The sequence below is a fragment of the Ailuropoda melanoleuca genome, chromosome 6, assembly GCF_002007445.2.
Source record: "Ailuropoda melanoleuca isolate Jingjing chromosome 6, ASM200744v2, whole genome shotgun sequence".
Classification (NCBI taxonomy): domain Eukaryota; kingdom Metazoa; phylum Chordata; class Mammalia; order Carnivora; family Ursidae; genus Ailuropoda; species Ailuropoda melanoleuca.
The window spans coordinates 59,259,334-59,279,627 of record NC_048223.1 but is presented as its reverse complement, the minus strand read 5'-3'; the positions used below and the strand labels follow the sequence as shown (position 1 = coordinate 59,279,627).

The 20,294-nt window shown below is 41.2% G+C and overlaps 1 protein-coding gene across 1 annotated transcript in view; it reads right to left on the bottom strand.

Annotated features, from left to right (window-relative positions):
- PCNX2 (pecanex 2) overlaps positions 1 to 20,294 on the bottom strand; it is a 296,677-nt gene that overhangs the window by 139,509 nt on the left and 136,874 nt on the right. The window contains exons 16-19 of the mRNA XM_034662505.1: positions 19,214 to 19,323; positions 18,099 to 18,195; positions 4,146 to 4,238; positions 3,181 to 3,331 (exon numbers count right to left, since the gene is read on the bottom strand). Coding sequence (XP_034518396.1) covers positions 3,181 to 3,331; positions 4,146 to 4,238; positions 18,099 to 18,195; positions 19,214 to 19,323 — 451 coding nt within the window. The remainder of the gene's footprint in view (positions 1 to 3,180; positions 3,332 to 4,145; positions 4,239 to 18,098; positions 18,196 to 19,213; positions 19,324 to 20,294) is intronic.

The following is a 20,294-nucleotide window of genomic DNA, read 5'->3' as shown; positions in this document are numbered from 1 at the left end:
GATGAATCATCTGGTTTGAGTCTAGTGATGCTGGAGAAAAAGCATTGCAGGCAAAGGGAACAGCAACGAGAGGACAGTCAGAGAATGGAGTGTATTGGAGAAACCACAAGGATGCCCAGCATTCATTGTGGCAAATCTGTTTCAAGCCGGGGATTAAAGCTTCACAGAGTTGGCCTTAGACTACGGCATGCTGGACTCTACGGGGTCTACCGCACTGATGGGGCCCTTCTGGGCAACAATGGCTACGGTACCATGCTGCCTAAGAGCTGAGTACAAACCACGCATGATCGGCCCACTAGACCAAGAGCAGAGCGCGTAGAGAAAGAGCACTGGACTGGAGGAAGGCGCCCTGGATTCTGGTCACTCACTGGCCACACGCTTGCTGGGACTGAAGGTAGGTGCCTTGACTTCTGTAGGCTTCCGTTTCCTCCTACATAAAGGGTGGGATGGCATTCCATAAACTCTAAGACAGGGACGGCACATAGGCCTCATCTCACATGCCGATTCAATGTCTGCCCCAGGCCCAGTTTGGGATTGTTCTCAGTTAGCGATGTCTGCCATGGGATTAGGGCTTTCTGCTGCTATGCCACAGACCTGCTCGCCCTGCTCTGCTCTCTCTTCGTTTCCAGTTACAATATTCTGTGATCCTATGAAAAAGGAGATTTGAGTGCCGTTCTCACGTTAAAAGGAATACGATCGATCTGAATCGCCTGTGCATGTTTTCTTGGGAGTGGAAGAAATAAAGAGTGAACTACCTAGAAGGCAGAAGGCCAGGAAGAGGAGGAAGGAAACTCAGGACCTGGATAATGCCGAAATGAGTAATGGCTTTTCAATGAGTTCATACCAACATATTTTAAATATTTGGATTTTCCTTCAAATGAACACAATTTTGAAATCCAATCTGTTCTTCATTACGTGTCTAATTTGTCAAATCTATTACTCTTGGCTAGATTTCAGGTGGCTTATAACAGCTAAGGCAGGCCAGGGAGGAAGGTTCACAGAGCCCATGCTTGAGCCCATGCTAACAGGCGTGACCTCCCAGTCCAGTGTATGGGATGGAGACCCAGTACCGCCTGGTCACTCGCCCCTCAAAGAGGGGCCGACAACATAGGAACACACTCACATTACTTGGACTTGAATCGTGTACTGAAAAGGTCATGCAGTTTCAAAATATCTAAATGATTCTATTTTAAACTGGGCTCCATTAGATTCAGGGAAGAAGACAACCACACTAACAAAATCAAACAAACAAAAAAACCACAACCAAACCCAACCAAACAAACAGGGTTCAAGCTAAACTACGGAGTGTTGAATTCGGTATTGTCACTCTGAATTGCCACACTGAGCTTAGCCCAAGCCTCCTCTGTCTTATTTTCCTTTCTCTCCGTTTGAGAAGTTCTCTGTGCTCATCCTAGGGCATCGAAATATCGAAGTGGAGGTGGAGGAGAAGCTGATATGGATGTAGCTACGCAGCCTCCTTAGGCAAAGCCTCATACTGCAAGTCTCCACCCAAAATCAGTGACGCCAAAGTAATCAACCCCCAACTCCACTAATTTCACCAAAGAATAGTTCCTAAAGCTTTACAGAATGAAAGGGGAATGTGACCTTAACACTTCCAGAAGCTCCGTAGAAACCGGTTTCCTCTGGTTGCTCTACCCGACCACCAGCAGGCACCCGTCTGGGCTGCACCGGTCTCTACAACTGAGCTGTAACAGGAAGTAGCAATTACACATGGCACCTACAATGAGCCCACCCTCCTTCAGGTTTTATAATACTGATAATCATGTGCATTGAGGCAGTACCTGAAATTGAATAGAGCATGTAAAAAATATATATTATATATATTAATTAACTTAATTAAAATATATACATATATACATAAAATAAATACATATATAATTAAAATATATACATATATACATATTAAAATATATAATATATATTATATATTAACTTAAAATATATACATTAATACATATATAAAAAATATATACANAGCTAGATGCTGGTGTTGCAGGTGAGAAAAGCAAGTCTCTAAGGGCAGACCAGTCAGGGCGACCCTTCTCCACCTTCTAAACCCTCTCTGGGCAGCAGACCCATGACGCCGTATTTCTCCACTAAACAATCTGCATGTTTCCTGATTCAGCTGTCTTAAATTAAGGCAGCTCCTCATACCCACCCAGAGATGTTCCTTGACGAAATGCTCTTGACAGCATTTTAAGTGATTCTTTTGCTTCTTCCTTTTTAAATTATTTTGCCCCCTTTTCCCTTTGTCACACTAATCTACCGAAGTTACTGCTGACCAACCTGGTGAGTCCAGTACATTCCTGCAAGTCAGCAAATCTGGGCGCCACTCACATACCCTTGTGTCTGGACAGGATGACAACTGTCTTCCTCTACAACAGAGAGGGTACACTGGGCTATAAAGTTATAACCGACACTAGTTGGTTATAAACTATAGCTATAAACTGTGACCGATGACTTCAATGTGTCTGAAAATGGGGATAAATCAATCCTTCCACCATCTGTTGGATCACAGAGCAAGGGAAGAGCTACCAGAGAAATTCCCGAGATTTCTTATCTAGAAGCTCTGACACTGTCTGGATTAACTGGCTATTACACGATTGTGACCAGAAATAGCCCCAAGAACTCCTAAGGCCATCAAGTATGGGTCTAGGTCTAAGGGAGCAAAGCCAGCGAAGCAAAGTTCAAGGGTTCAGAGGCCTTAAAGGTTCAGCAGTTTCTGCTACATCCCTGCCCAGCCCCCCCCCGCCCCCCGCCCCCCGCCACAAAAAGCATTGTGGAGGATGGGGGCGCGGTGAAGTGTTCTTCCCGGTCGGTCCCCTGTCAACTTAAACTGGAACAGCATAATCTTCTGGTCTGAATGATATAAATTAATCTTCCCCAATACTACATAGCCAATTACTATTTTTATAAAACACAGTTCTAATTCATTCCACTTCAACTTTCTTGTTCTGGAACAATCATGCATACTCCAAGGTACACACTCTCCTTTTTTAAAATTGTGGTAAAATAGATACAATGTAACATCTACCAGTGTAACCATTTTTAAGTGTGTAGTGCGACGGCATTCAGACATTCACTCAGTTGTGCACACTCTCTGGTTTAAAGGATGCCTCCCCCTGCACCATTTGTTTTAAGGAGGGATATATTACTGACCTCTCACTTCCCGTTGCTGATACTCTCTGTTTTTAAGAACAGGGTGTGAAATCCACATCCACGGATGGTGCTTGCGGAGCTGAGGGAGCATATGATGGGTCACAGATCCCACCAAGCCAGCCAGGGCAAACAGCACAACACTGAGAAATGGCTGTGACACAAGAGGGAAATCTCATTGTTTAGCCTCACAGGAGAGGGCAGGGACTCCCATGGATAGTCCACAACACCACTGCCCTTCCCCTCTCCCCTCCAGCAGAACAGAGACGCAACCCCAGTTCTTGTCTCAGGCTTCTGAAAATTTCTGCCACACACAACCCACCGGTGTGGCGAGCCGCGAAGTGGGGGGTTGAAGAGCTGGCTCCGGGGAAGTTCAAAGGCCAAGGGAAGTCTGACCTTTGGTTTTGTTACTGTTGCTTTTAAAAGAAGAGGTCGAGAATAACAAATGTAACTCATAGACTTTCCTCCTTGGAAGGAGTTCTAAGCATATACTACTTTTATATGGAGACAGTCACTGTGGGAACCTCAGGCCAGAAATCCCACCTACAGCTCTCCGCGCTCTCCGCGTTTGTTTTTCTAACTGAAAATGATGTTCCAAAGCTCCTCTTGGCTCTCGGACCTCTGTCTGACTCCTGATATGCTAAGGCCTCCAGTCTCTGCTCCCCGCGGTGTGCCGTCAGCCTGTCTTAGTACCACTGGGCTCCAGCACATGTGCTGTGGCTCGAACAAACAACACAGCTCCGCAGGCGCGGGAAGACAAAGGATAAAGCACTTGAACCCAACCTGCAAATCTCATCTTGGACTTGACTCTTCACAGCACAGAGATATGTTCCTTAAACCTCTCAGCTGGCGTCTTGGTTTCCTCCTCTGGTTTCACTACCCTGCCAATACCCTGGAACCCCACAACGGGCTCCGTTATAAAGGAAACTAAGGAGGTGGGAAGAGTATAAAGTCGAATGGATACGTACTCGCAAGGACAGGAACACAGTGCTGGCACTGACTGCAAATGACAGAACAGCGGCCACGGAGCAGATAATGAGATCCGATTTTAAGACATCCTTCTGCAAAGAGAGAACCAACTATCAAGTCTGCTCTTCTTTGTTTCTCACAGCAACTCAGCAGTCACCGGGTAAGTCAGGTGACAGGATACTGACTCTGGATAACCGACTCAGCGTATCACTTACCTGTTATGCTCCCAGTGGCACATACTGGGTGGACCATCCATGAGAACAAGGCAAAGAGTGGGGAAAGGGGAATGCACAGTGCAACGTTAGCCTGCACCTGCTAACCACAGCAGGAAAAAGTTTTCTACACCTGTAGGAGGCATAAAGTTCTCTACAAACACAGATCAGATGCAAGGTCCCATGGTCTGATAAAGGAGGATAACGTGCTAATCATCTCGACTTGGCTGTTTGGCAAACAGAAGCCTCTTACACAGTCACTTATTTCTTTGGACCGGAACAGATTTCACATTGTAATTCACCAGTCAGTCAGACTGGGTAAAGGCCACTTCCAAATAATTTAAATATGTATGTATCAATGACATATATGCAGAAAATGAAATAATAAATTTTCTATCACATAAAATTGTGGCGTGAACAGGGGCTGGGGGGAAAGAAGGCAATGTTAGACCAAAGAACGTTATTAATGCTGAACTAATATTATAGGGAGAATGGCCTATTAGTACAAATCAAGCATGATACTGCTGGGTGACAGATCTAAAAGAGACATGAAGGACCATCCATTTTTTTCTTTCTACAGAGGCCAACTTGCTGCAGTACACAATTATGGAACATTTTAAGGTACCACACACCTGAAAACTCTGAAACCATCGTTATAAATATATCAATATCTCATACTGGGAAGGAATCATGCCTCTTAAATCATTGTTTCGAATGCTCTCTGCCAGAAAATTGTATCTGTGTACATCTGTTTCCTTACACTCCCCTCCCCCTTTTTTCTTTTCTTGCTTTTAAAATTAAAATGTGGCATTCTTGAAAGTCTTGCTGCTGGCTTTCTCACTGAATTAACACCCAAAGTGATAGGAAGAAATCAGAAAGACAGCTTAAATGGGGTAATAACGACCTCGAACCATATGATGAAAATGTCAACATGCCTGGTTAAAGTAATTAATAATACAGTGAAGAGGGGAGCCTGGGAGGCTCAGCTGGTTAAGTGTCCGACTCTTGGTTTCAACTCAGGTCATGATCTCAGGGTCACAGGATCAAGTCCCACACTGGGCTCCACACTCAGCAGGGACGCTGCTTGAGATCCTCTCTCTCCCTCTCCCTCCCTCTTCTCTTTCCCCTCTGCCCCTCCCTGCTTCATGTGTGCGTGTGTACACATGTTCTCTCTCTCAAATAAATAAATAAAACCTTTAAAAAATAATAATATAGTGAAGAGATATATTCTCTATGTCAATTTACCAATTATCTGCTAAAGTTGTCTTACAATTCACACACAGGTATTGAATATGGGAGAAATCATATAGTGATAAACTAACTTCTAGATTTATTCTTAGTAATGGTATAAATATATGGTTAAAAAGTGGTAAGAATTTCCCTGATTTTTGAGCAGGGCAAATCATTGTTTGTTTGTTTTTTTCATTCTGAATCTATAAAACTTTTGTGATCACAGATTTTCACCAGAAATTTACTATTAAGAAATGGCTAAAATTCAGGTATCTCCTTTCATTCCAAAGATTTACAAAAGGCCAGACTTTCCCGAATGTCTTTTCACTGACATGGTTTTATGTCATTTAAAAATTACTGAATGCTAATCCAAAAGGAAGATAAACATTTTCCCAAATATTCCAATTTAAAATTAACTGTTATCTATAATTGGCCAACCATCCCTTTCTAAAGGCAAAATAGTGGGCCATCAGGGCAGCTACCAGGGAGAGGAGGGTTACATTTCTGGGTTTCTCAAAGCAAAAGGGAGAATGAGCTCTGATTATTGTTACTTTTTTCACAGTTGAATGACATACAAGAATTCCACTGATTTTTGTCAGTGTCATGAGTATCCCTTGTAAATACAAACAACTGCACGGCCTTTATTTATTAAAATGTTCCTCCTGCCCAATTCTTTTCTGTATTGTAATTTTTATTATTTTTTAAAAAGACTTTATTTATTTATTTGACAGAGAGAGAGAGACAGGGAGAGAGGGAACATAAGCAGGGGGAGTGGAAGAAGGAGAAGCAGGCTCCCCGTGGAGCAGGGAGCCCGACGCGGCACTCGATCCCAGAACCCTGGGATCATGACCTGAGCTGAAGGCAGATGCTTCACCGACTGAGCCACCCAGGCGCCCCTGTACTGTAATTTTTAAACAGATTTATCGAGGTATGCCTGACATACAAAATCCTGTACACATATAAAGTGTACCATTTGATGAGTTTTGACATATGAATATCCCCATGAAATCCAAAATCATAATTAGGGTAAGTAGCATAGCCATCATGCCCCAGAGTTTCCTCTCCTGACCTTTGCTAACCTATGTCCCCATCTCTCCTCTGTCCACAGACAACCACTGATCTGCACCATAACAATGGTTTATTTCATTCCCTAGAATGTGATATAAATGGAATTGTAGAATATATATTCTTCCTTGATCTGGCTTCTTTCACTCAGTGGAATCTGATAGTAATCCACGTTGTCTGTATGAATCTGTATGTCCATCGCTGTTTCTGGCTGTGTAATATTCCTTTGTGTGCTACAGCACAGTGTATTAATCCAGCCACCTGTGGGTAGACATCTGAGTTATTTCCATTTTCTGACCATGGCTCTGGACATGTGCTTTCATCTCTCTTTGTAAATGTTTTAGTAGAATGGTTGGAACACATGGTGGGTTTAGACTTAACTTTCTAAGAAACTGTCACACAGTTTTCCAAAGTCATTGTAACCTTTTTGCATTCTCACTGGCAGTGTGAGAGTTCCAATTACTTCATATTCTTACCTACACTTGGTGTAGTCAGTATTCTTTATTTTAGCCATTCCAGTGTTTGTAGTGTAGTAGTCCTCAGCCAGGAACAATTTTACCTCCCCAGGAACATTTGGCAATGTCTTGAGACATTTTTGACTATGACATTTCAGGATAAGAGAGAGTAGCATTGGCATCTGGTGGGTAGAGGCCAGGGATACCGCTTAATATCCTATAATGCTCAGGACAGTCCCTGGCCATAGACTTATGAGGCCCAGGATGTCAATAGTGTGAGGTTGAGAAACCTTGGTGTAGTGGTATCTAATTATGGCTTTAATTTTCATTTTCCAATGGCTAATGATGTTGACCATCATTTCACATACCTAGTTTTTAAAATACCATTTACAATATAGCATAAAAAGTATGAAATACATAGGATAAATTTGACAAAAATGTACGAGACCTGTACACTGAAAACTATAAAACCCTGCTGAGAGAAACTAAAGGGAGAGACATACCATGTTCATCGATTTGAATATTCAGTACTGTTAAGATTACCAAACTGATATATAGATCCAGTGGAATCCTAATCAAATCCTAATAGGACTTTTTTTGGTACAAATTGGTAAGCTAGTTCAAAAATTACTTGGAAATGCACTGGACCTAGAAAAGGTAAAACAAATTTGAAAAGGAAGAACTAAGTTGGAAGATATATAATATCTGACTTCAAGGCTTATTACAACCCTGCAGGAATCAGTTGTTGATGGTATTGGAGCAAAATATGTATCTAGATCAAGAGAACAGAAGAAAGAACCCAGATCAAAATATATACAGTCAATGGACTTTAAACAAAAGTGCCAAGATGAATGGCAGCTTTCGCCTAAATGAGGGAAAAGATCATGTTTTCAACAAATGGAACTGGAACAACTAACTGGATAGCTATCTACAAAAAACTAAAACAACACCAGAAAGCCTTGACATGTACTTCCTGTCACATAGAAAACTTAACTCAATGTGCATTATAAACCTCACTTAAACTATTAAATTTCTCAAAGTAAGCATAAGAGGAAATCTTAGCGACCTTGGGTTTGGCAAAGCTTTCGTAAATAGAACACTAAGAGGAAGAGGTTTAAAAGAAAAGAAGTCATTAAATTGGAATTCATGAAAATTTAAAACATTTGCTCTTCAAAATACATTGTTATAAAATGAAAAGGCAAGCCAGGGACTGAGAAAAGTAATTGCAAAACATATATACAACAAAGAACTCTTATCTGTAATATATAAAGAACTTTACAAATAAAAAAAAGGAACTTTACAAATCAATAGTAAGAAGTCAAACAATACCCCCCACCCCTATTCCCAGCTGCAAATGGGCAAACTTTTGAACAGACTCTTCCCCAAACGCGATGGCAAATGGTAATTATTGAGATTTTCAAGCTAGCGCTAATTTTTTAAAAGATTTATTTGTGTATTGGGGGGAGGGGAGACAGAGAAAGAAAGAGAGAGAGAGAAAATGAGCAGGGGGGAGGAACAGAGGGAGAGGGAGAAGCAGACTCCCCGCTGAGCAGGGAGCCCAAAGTGGGGCTCCATCCCAGGACCATGAGATCATGACCTGAGCCGAAGGCAGATGCTTAACCGAACCACCCAGGTGCCCCTCAAGCTAGTGCTAATAGATGAAACCAGAGACCACTCTGTTAATACTGGTAAAAATAACACGAACAAAATAAAAAGAAAATAGCCCCCTCTTTCCCCACAGCCACCAAAAAGCAGATATTTTCCTACTTCAAAAATTTCATTCCCAAAAATATTTTTTTCTTAGAAACATGTTGTAGACATGTGCCTTCGCAAAAAGTAGGAAATGCAGCAGATTCTGATAAACACATTCATTCAGTGAAAAACACTGTACTTACTAATGCACAATTACTATTCTTACAAACATTTTCATGTGCGTGTCTTAAATGCAGTACAGTGTAGCAAACATGAAAACATTATTTTTTAAAAGCAATCTTGAAAACACCTGGACCTCAGAGACTGTTGTGTCCTATGAAAGTAGTCTTTAATACTATAAAAAGCTTATAATTTTGGTTTTCTTATTAAATGACTTTGCTGATTTTAATATATATTATACACCTCTGTTTCTAAAAGATAGAAGCATGTGTAAGGTTTTAGTTTTAGTCTTGCCATACAAAAGGAGAATTACTGGTGCTGCCTTCTTCCTTCACATGCTTGAAGGCTCATAACTCCAAGTCTGTTGAATTACTTATTTAAACGAGAGGTTTAGAATCTTTGCTGCATTTTAATAAATATCTAAGTCTTAAAAGTGAACCGTACGATGTTAGGCGTTACAAAAATCAGAGTACAAAATATCAGAGCAAAATGCAAATTTAGGTCTCTGCAATTTTTTAGCATTAATTAATGTTTCCATTATAGCTAACATAATACTGCAGTGCTCTACAACACAGAGAAGAAAGGGAATAGATCATTCGTGATCATTATATCCTGACACTAACAGTATTAGCATTTTTATGGTTTCTGGGCCAGTGTTTTTGCCTGTGAATGCTGAGGCATGGTTGTAGCTGTCTTCATGATGTATATGGGTTTATCTATGCATATTTTATAAAGGTCTAATTATCGTGTGCATGTAATTTTATACCTTTTTCAACTGTACTTTCTTTTGTAAGCACTACGTATATGTATATTATTGTAAGACTTACTAATAGTCACTTAATGACGAACTAATGTTCCATCTTGGGATGCCATAAACATACACACACATACACATACACAGAGCCGTAGTGGAGACTCGAAACATTAATTTCATGAATGAAAGTGAACGTGCCATATTTAGTGCAAGCATTCCCTGACTGCTAGGTATTCACAGTTGTTTTCTGTTTTTTACCATGATGAATTATGCTGCAATCATGATCTTTACAAACCTAAATCTTTTTTTCATATTTTAAATTCATTCTCTAGAAAAACTGACAAATCAATTTATTATATTATATTATAGGTTATGAATTTTATAATTCTTGATAAATTATGCTTTCCCAGATGATAGTAATAACTTACACAAATATAAACAATATCTAAGAGATCTCATCTTGTCCCATTTGGCAATATCATTAATTTACCCTGTGCTGATCGAGTGGACAAGAAAGAATGCCACCTGGGGCACCTGGTGGCTTAGTCAGCTAAGCATCTGACTCTTGATTTCAGCTCAGATCATATCAGGGTCGTGAGATGGAGCCCTGTGTCAGGCTCCACGCTGGGCATGCGGCCTGCTTGAGATTCTCTCCCTTCACCCATGTTTCTTCCCACACCGCCACTCGTGCACATGCACTCTCTCTCTTAAAAAAAAAATGCCTTCTAACTTTAATTTGCATTTCTTTCTGTAGAAGTAGGCTAAATATAATTCTCACAATTACTTGTAAATATTTTATCCCTAAATGATAACATTTGCTTAGAGTTTTAAAAATTAAACTGTGAGTTGTTGGTATAAGAAAGATAGTTAACTTTTGTCAACTTGCAATGAATATTTTACCAAATTATTTAATGTGATTTCCCTTAAACATATAGAAGTCTGAAAGTTTTATGTACTCACATCTAACTGTGTGTGTATGTGTGTTTTATTTCTTTTCATTTTATAGATTCCAAGCCTAGGAAATTGTCCCCTTTCTAGAATTTGAATAAATGTTTGATTTTATTTCATACTGTTTGAAAATTTCTTTTGCATTTTTAAAACTGTGAGCCAGGCATATAGGAAAGTGCTTAAAATACATACAATTTAAAAAATAATTATAAAGTGAACATCTCAGTGACTACCAACTGATTCGAGAAATCTAACATTTCTGGGGCACCTGGGTGATTCAGTCGGTTGAGCGACTGACTGCCTTCGCTCAGATCACGATCCTGGAATCCCAGGATCTAAGTCCTGCATCGGGCTCTCTGCTCAGGGAGGGACTCTGCTTCTTCCTCTGACCATCCCCCGTCTCATGCTCTCTCTCTCTCTCACTCTCTCAAATAAATAAAGTCTTAAAAAAAAAAAATCTAGGATTTCTAGTACTCAAAAATTCCTTATGTGGTTCCCTGATCACAAACCCTTCTTTCCCATCTTAGAGAGTCCATATCAACTATCCTGACTGGTGAAAGTAAGTTTCTTGGTCTTTAAATAAGAATGATTTGCTCCTTATGTATGCAATTGTAAGCAGTTTGGTTTGCCTATTTTTACCCAACAGATGGAACCAGATTAGACATATTTGTGTCTTGCTTCCTTGGCTCAACACTATGTGGCTAAGACTCACCCATGCCATTGCATATGGCTCCGGTAAGGTCTCTTCCTTTGCTGCATACTACGCATTCCACTGTCGGTACAATTTCCAATGGCTTCAGCTACGAGGAACAATCTCATATGTGTAATCTGGTACAGATGTGCAAAATTTGAGGGGTGCCTGGGTGGCTCAGTCGCTTAACTGTCTTCCTTTGGCTCAGGTAGTGATCCCAGGGTCCTGGGATCGAGTCCTTGCATCAGGCTCCCTGCTCAGTGGGGAGTCTGCTTCTCCCTCTCCCTCTGCCCCTCCCCCTGCTCATGCTTGTGTGTTCTCTCTCTCTCTCTCTCAAATAAATAAATACAATCTTAAAACAAAACAAAACAAAACAAAACAAAAGACTTGCTCCACAGTAAATATCTAGGAGTAGAATTGCCGAATTGCTGGCTGTAGTGTGTGTCTTCAACTTTATGATACCAAATCGTTTCCAAAAGAGATATACTAATTTACAGAACCACCAACAGCACATGAGAGCTCCCTTGCTCTACACTAACTATTGTGAGAACTTTTCATTTTTTGTCAGTCTAATAAGTATGAAATGGTAACTCGGTGTGGTTTTAGTGTGGAGTTTCCTGATTATTAATTAGTTTGCATACATATTCATGGTTTAGCCTATTTTTATTTCCTCCCTTGTGAAGTGCATGTACAAGACTTTTGGCCATGTTTAATTGAGGTATCTGGCTTTCTTATCAATTTATAGTAATTTTATATTCATCTCAACACTAGTGCTTTATCTACTCTACATATTTTAAAAATTGTTTCCCAATCTGTGGCTTATTTTTTTAAGTATCTTTTCTGGGTATTATTTGATGAATCAAAGGTCATAATTGTAATGAACTTCCATTTCTTTTTCTTGCTTAAAAAATTCCTTCCTGGGGCGCCTGGGTGGCACAGTGCTAAGCGTCTGCCTTCGGCTCAGGGCGTGATCCTGGCGTTATGGGATCGAGCCCCACATCAGGCTCTTCCGCTATGAGCTTGCTTCTTCCTCTCCCACTCCCCCTGCTTGTGTTCCCTCTCTCGCTGGCTGTCTCTATCTCTGTCGAATAAATAAATAAAATCTTTTTAAAAAAATTTTTAAAAATTAAAAAACTTAAAAAAATTAAAAAAATAAAAAATTCCTTCCTACCCTAGAATTATCATAAAGATAACTTCCTTTATTATGATTCTAAGCACTTTCAGATTTTGTCATTTCGTATTTAGGTTTATAACCCATCTGGAGTTGACTTTTAAGCAGAGTGTCACACGGGAGTCCTATTACATTTCGTTGCCGATGAAGAATTGTTTTTTATCATTCCGTCTCCCCCTCTGTCCGGAGTAGGAAGTTACACGCTTCTCTTCCTTTAGCCGTTACACGGAACATTCCAACAGGCGTACTTCCCTTATCACAGTCTTGAGTTAAGCAGGACCTTTATTTGTCTCCTGGACATTACGAAGACTTTTTAAGTCTTGGAATCCATTTCTCCCTCCCTCCAAAGTTGTAGGTTATCCTCTTACTGTGGTTTTAGACAGCGGATGTTTGTTTAAATTTCTCTTTGCACTTTTGTGCAAATTAGACTTTCCATCTGAGACCATCTGAAGAATATCCCTCCAAACTACATTTAGCAACAGTCCCTCAGCTTCTGTTTGTCTAAAATATTTTTATTTTGCCCTCCTTTGAAGATATTTTCCCTGGGCATAGAATTCTACTTTGGCAGTTACTTTCTTTACAGAACATCAAATGTATCAAACTTCTTCCGCCTTCTACGATGCTTTTGATGAGGTAGCTTTCCCTTTTGTGATTCATTTGAACGTAATCCATTCCTTTTGTTTGACCCCTTTAAGATGGTCTGCGTCTTTTGGTGTCTGCAGTTCCACTGTGTTTTGTCCACTGGATTCTTTCCTTCTTGTTTGACCCTGCTGGTGATTCACTGGGATGCTTCAATCTCCAGATCAGTGTCTTTCATCACTTCTGGTAAATTCTCAGATATGATCTTATCAGATATCGACTATGCTCCGATCTCTCTCTCTCCCATTTTTCTGAAATCCTGATTAGATATATGTTAGATGTTCTTATTCTCTTTCACACGTCTTCATCTTTATTTTGTATTTCTTAATTTTTTGTCAGTCAGTGTTACATCCCTGGATACTTTCTTCTATCTTTTAGTTCACGAATTCTCTCACCAGAGGTGTCTAATCTCCCATGTGTGTGCGTCTGTGTGTCTCTGTGTGTGTTTTGTTTTGTTTTCTTCAACTGCTTCATTTTCTGGTTTGTTTTTTGTTTAGGAAGGTCTATTTGGTTCTCTTTCAAACATACTGGATCATTTTAATATTTTCTATTGTCTAGAAGTTTTACCTTTTATTCCTTTAGACGCAGTAGGTATACTTGTTTTAAAATGTGTGTCTGGGGTCATCTGGGTGCCTAGTCAGTTAAGCATCTGCCTTCGGCTCAGGTCATGATACCAGGGTTCTGGGATCGAGCCCTGAGCCAGGTTCCTTGCTTAGCCTGCTTCTCCCTCTGCCCTCTGTGCCCCACTCATGTTCTCTCTCTCATGCTCTCTCATATAAATAAAATCTTTAAAAATAAATAAATAAAATAAAATAAAATCTGTGTCTGACAGTTCCAATCTGTGAAGTATTGAAAACCTGTTTCTACTGGTTCCTTATTTCCTTGTACAGTTTAAAAAAAAAATTTTTTTTTTAATTTAGAGCTGCTCATTTTCCTTAGACAATTGGTCTGGGGAACACTTGGAGACCTAGGAGTAAAGAATCCTCTAGAGAGGATTCATGTTTGGTTTTGCCATGAGGTTTTTTCCCCAGTTGGGGGCCACTTCAAACTCCATTCATAAATTTAGGGGTTTTGTGCTGTGCAGGTGCTAGGGCTTGGACTGAAAACCCGCGGCAGGCTACAACATCTCAAGGATTCTGTGGTTGTTGTTGTTATGTTCAACACTGAGGTGGTTCTGCTCGCATTCCCCTGGCACTGAGGAGGATGGGAGAGGTTTCTTGTGGTTCTTCCTCCCTCTGAGGGTGAGGGCTTCAGTGTCCCAGCCTGAGGAGGAAATGGTCTCCCATTGCACATCCACTTCGGCTGCCTTGGGCTTTGGTTTGTCTTCCCCACAGCTCGAGGGCTGACAGCTGAGGCTCAGGGTCTCCTGGCTGGGCAGAAGCAGAAAAGAAGCTTCCTGCCCGGCATCCTCCTGGTTCCCCTGTTTACTTAAACTATGACTTAATAATTCCTTACCCTTTTGTCAGTTTTTTGTCACATTTAAGAAGGACTTTTTAAAAAATTTTTATTCTGAATTTTCAACTTTTAATCAGGAGAGAGTTTGGTTATAATAATTCAGCCTGCCATAGTATCAGAGATGGAAAAGTCTCATTTGATCTTAGTCTTTCTAACTTACATTGGTATCTGGTGAGGGATCAGCACATAAAATTCTTTTTTCCCTCCCACTGCTAAACAATGACCTCAACACCACACACTGATTAACCCAGTCTTGATTGTGACATTTAATTTTCACATAATACATTTGTATAAATAATTTGCCTCCTTTCTGAGCTTTACTGATTCACTAATCCCATTCTCTAGTCTGGGATGAATATCATATTTTTTTTTCTGATTATTCACTCTTTATAATATACTCTTAAATCCCAAAGTGCCAAGTTCCTCTTTCTTATTCTCTTTTTCAGATTTTTTTTAAAACTATTATTAATGGCTATTCTTCTAAATGAACCTTAGAATCATTTCCCCAAGTTGTGAATATAATTCCTTTGGAACTGTTCTGAATGATATTAAACCTATAAATTTATTAGAAAGAATTGGCATTTAATAAATCTCGACCTTCCTATCCAAAATCAGGTAATGTCTATTTATCACCACTTATTCAGAACTTCATTTACATTTTAATAGACTGCTGTGGTTTTCTTTATTTCTGACACTACTTGTTAAAATCCTTCCTACTATCAATTCATATGTTTTGTTGCTATTGTGAGTAGGATCATGTTTTCATTACATTTTCTAAGGTTATTTCTGATGTGTTAGAATGTTCTTGCTTTTCTAAATTTCCTTGTCTCTAGGAGTACTTATGAATTCTTATATTGATCATAGTTGATTTTAATAAACTTTTCTGTGCATTCTATATGTATACAGTAAAATAATCTATGTTGTTTTTCTTTTAGGACTTAACACGAGCCAGAACTTCCAAAACAATACTCTATAATATTAATGTTTTGGTTCCCTACTTTATTGGTGATTTCAAGCATGTTTAATCAATAAACATATTGGTGCTTAGCACACTGAACGTTTTAAATCCATTGTGACATTTTATGCAGCACTTCATGCTCCAACCTTAAAAAGAAACTCAAGAAGTCTTGGTCTCACACTAAAACCCAGCAGATCTAGACAGCATGGCCCCTTAAAAACCTAGATGATACAACCTATGGTTAAAAAGAAGCTGTTTGAATTGTACAGATAAAAACGACGGCATTTGTTTGTTTTGTTGTATTGTCTACTTTTTGTTTCTAAGAACTGAGAAAAATAGATGCAGTGGAAGTAACGTATCTGAATGGGTGAAGAGGGTAGCGACTGATGAGGATGAGTGAGGGTAGAAACAGAAAGACCAGGATCCTAAGGCGGTGGATTAGAGGAAACTAAGCCAGGAGAGGAAAGGTTACATTGTTAATAACTACTGCGTTTTGCTAATGCATAGCGTGTAGTGTGTAGTTGGCACTGTGCCTACAGGAATGTATAGGCTCATTGTTGGAGCCCTAGGCATCTCTGTTTCTAGATCGAGGTCCCTGGAAGCTCAGTCTGTGGGCACAACCTTGAAAACATGCAGATTCCCAGGCCCCATCACAGGCCAAATGAATTGGAATAGGAGGAAGGGCTGGAAACCTGATCTAAGGGCACTCCTTAAGGGCTACTCACACAAAGTGAACTTTAAGAAAAGAGAGAGAAACAAAATCGGAGACAAGAAGGAAAATCTTCTACTTGCACTAGGGCACAAATGTTTTATGCACCAAACTGTAAAAGCTGAATCTGGTAGTCCTGTTAAAATATTTTCATTAGACCAGAAGACTTTTCAGAGCAAAGAACACACACATCACATTAAATCACCTACGAGCTATGTGTCTGCATTATACGAAGTGTTTCAAAGCATACGAACACTGACCAAGGCAACACCCAGCCCGCTGCATCTACTTATCCTAATGAGATGCTAGCAGCAACTGCCAAGCAAATTGCTTGTCGCATTTCATCGTTATTTGCACATTATTTTTCAGTGCAATAAATCAGAAAGCGTCTTCATCATTCATGAAATCAAGGAACATCCGGGGAGAACAGTTTTTCTCAGACATCCACGGGAAAACTTTGGGTTGACATCAGGCCATTCCCTGGCTTTTAGAGAAACTGACCGAGGAATGTCAGTTTGATCTCGCGAGTCTCCTGGCGTCAACATCAGAGATCAGGTTGCTGAGCTACACTTCAATGTCAAATGTTTTCTGCCTTTTTTAGCTGCCATCCCATCAGCCCCACAGGTTCACCTACTGCCTTGCTTGCAGACAATACCTTTGCTTTTAAAATTCATGAACCTTGCCCTTATTCATAGTGACCGAGCTTTGGTTCCTTTGTGGTAGCAAAAAGGCCTCCAAGCCTCAGCTTCCTCTGCAGCCACATTCAAAGCCACAGGGGGCTGAGTACGAATGTTTTACTATGTTATCATGTTGACTGAGTCCTGCACAGTGTCTCAAAATTGCGGACTGCAGCTTAACTCATCTAAATGCAATGGAATGTACTATGTGTCAGGTGCTGGCACTGTGGAGACCAAGCCAAACCAGACCGCCGCTCCTGGCTGGAGGAACTTGCAATCAATGGGTCATTAACTGCTGTTCTGTTGATCTGTCATTCCTAAAAAAACACTGGACAAGCGTGCCTTCGAGACAGCAGACCACTCCAACTCAACACACAAATGATTGGGAGATTACATAATCAAGGAGCAATTGCTTTTTAAAGGAGCAATGTTTGGAAGTTGGTACCAAAGAGGCTACACCTGCTCAAAGGATGTTTGAAAGCCCCCAAGCCATTTTCCTGGTGGACAAAGAGCATCCTTCTTCTACAGTCTTTGTATTCTGTTCTTTCTTTTTTCTTTTACTTTTTCCTTTTCCCTCCACGCACTCCAAGCAATATAGTTGCCCCCTTTTCCAACATCCCAGATGTAAGTCTTAAAACCCAAGGGCTCTTCCGAAAGGCTGTGCAAACATCAATCTTGAACGTGGGCAGAGGACTCTGAGCTCAGCATGAGGCTGAGGCCAGAAGGGATGGGAAGGACCGCGTGGAGCACATCAGGACCCAGCCTGGGGGAGGCTGGAGGAGGGTTTACTTGTGCAGAGCCGGCCTGCTGCTTGGTGCCAGCAGGGGGTGCAATTGACTGAACTTGTTTCATTCCAATGTCCAAGCAACTGCCAGCAACTGAGGACCAAGGGAGTGCTTATGGCAGGTACAGCAATCTGCCTTCGGGAGGCTCTGGAAGGGTCCACACCCTCCAGGCAGCTCAACGGTCCACATGTCAGCTGTAGACCGAGACAGGGCATGGGTGACTCTCATTCCCGGCTAGCCGGAGCTCCGCTGACGACCTGAGCTTTCCCCACAAGTTCCACACCATGTTAAGCAAAACCCTTACATACATTATACAACACAAATATCTCACCACCGAATCTTTCATCTTCTTGGGGAGAGGGTCTGCGGCCAACTCTTCCAGGTTTTGGTGTAAAAATTTAGGAAGCAATTTACAGTGAGTAAAGGACCTGCAAAGGAACAAATGCACAGCTTTTACTTTTAAAAATACGTGCATATTACAATGTTCGAGGTAAACCGCCTCGCCTGACCCCTGGCAAAAGCAAGGGCTCTCTCTCCTTTAATGAGTTCGTAATAGTCAAGTCATCACAAATACCCTGCTTTGATTTTCAGATTCCGTCCTCGTTAAAGGAGTCAAGTACAGGGTACGGGCACCCTGACTGCCAATAGCTAAGCTTACAGAGACTCTCTGTTTTGGTCAGCCCGCCAGGGCTTCATCCTCAAAAAAAATGGCAGCAAAACTCAACACATCAGCAAAATATCTGATAAGAAAAGCTGTGCAAACCGTATTTAACTTTTGCCCATTTCCTGTGCCTTTCATTTTGGCAGCCTAAAATGAGGGTTTCTCAGGCCCCCAAAGAGTTACGGCTATCTTCAGTCCAAATCTTCCGTAAGTTTGGAAAAATCACATGAGATGATTGTCTGATCACGCTCACTTGGTTGATACCAGAAACCCTGGCAACCTATGAAGCGTTTCCACTTCCAAAGCACATATTTCTCAAAGATTTAAAAGACAAGATTGAAGGGAAGATAGGAAAGCATACTTCAAGTGACTAAAGATGATCATTAAATGTATTTTAAATGGAGGTGCGAACCTCACTTTGAACCCAGAGGGCCCCGCCGTGTTGAGAACACAAAGCAACAGAACAAAACACAACCCTTCTGCTTAATGGACCCAGAAAGGACCCTCGTTGAGGTGGGAGCTTCCCCCACTGTTCACCCAAGCCCTCTGTTCCCAGCATTGCGTGTTTTACTCCAAAAGCAGCAGAGCAAAGGTGAAATGTTTGCTCAAAGTTGACCCCTGATTTTCAGTAGTGTTTGCTCTGTTCCGCATTTCTCCCACCTTCCCCCAGGGGTTGGCTAGGTGAGTAGCTGGAGTCCAACCACTCAGAGCACTGCAGGGCCCTGTCCCCTTTGTGACAAGGCCGGGCGGCGGGAACCAGGCACGGCTGTGTGCCTGTTACTCACAGGAGCACAGAGGGGTCGCTGCTCTGCCTGCTTAGATGGTAGGAAAGCGCAACCAAGAGGCCACAGAAGGCGGAAAACAGCGCCGGGATGTGCTGTGTGCTCCACGGTTCCTAAGGAAAAGACATCAGATACCAAGTCATTCCAGGGGGCGGAGCAAACCGTGAGGTCACTACCTATGAAACACTAGGTGTGCAGCCCCAACAGGATATGGTGTCCTGTGACTACTTCTGCCGGTGGACATACCAGCACCTCACTGAGGGTCACACAGAAGCCTCCTGCTCACGTACAAACATGTTTTTTTTTAATGTTTTAATCTTATTTTATTTAAATTCAATGAATTAACATACAGTATATTATTAGTTTCAGATGTAGAGTTCAGTGATTCATCAGCTGCATGTAACACCCAGGGCTCATCACATCACGTGCCCCCCCTTAATGCCCGTCACCCAGTTACCTCATCCCCGACCCCCTCCCCTCCAGCAACCCACAGTTTGTTTCCCATGGTTAAGAGTCTTTTATGGTTTGTCTCCCTCTCTGATTTCGTCTGATTTTATTTTTCCCTCCTTTCCCCTATGCTCCTCTGTTTTGTTTCTTATGTTCCACATCTGAGTGAAACCATATGACAATTGTCTTTCTCTGACTGACTTATTTCTCTCAGCATAACACCCTCTAATTCCATCCATGCCGTTGCAAATGGTAAGATTTCATCCTTTATGATGGCTGAGTAACAGTCCACCGTATATATGGACCACATCTTCTTTACCCATTCATCTGTCGATGGACATCTGGGCTGTTTCCACACTTTGGCTATTGCGGACATTGCTGCTATAAACATTGGGGTGCAGGTGCCCCTTTGGATCACTATATCTCTATCTTTGTGGTAAATACCCAGTAGTGCAATTGCTGGGTCGTAGGGTAGCTCTATTTTCAACTTTTTGAGGAAACTCCGCACTGTTTTCCAGAGTGGCTGCACCCCTTTCTCCACATCCTCGCCAACATTTGTTGTTTCCTGTCTTGTTAATTTTGGCCATTCTAACTGGTATAAGGTGGTATCTCATTGTGGTTTTGATTTGTCTTTCCC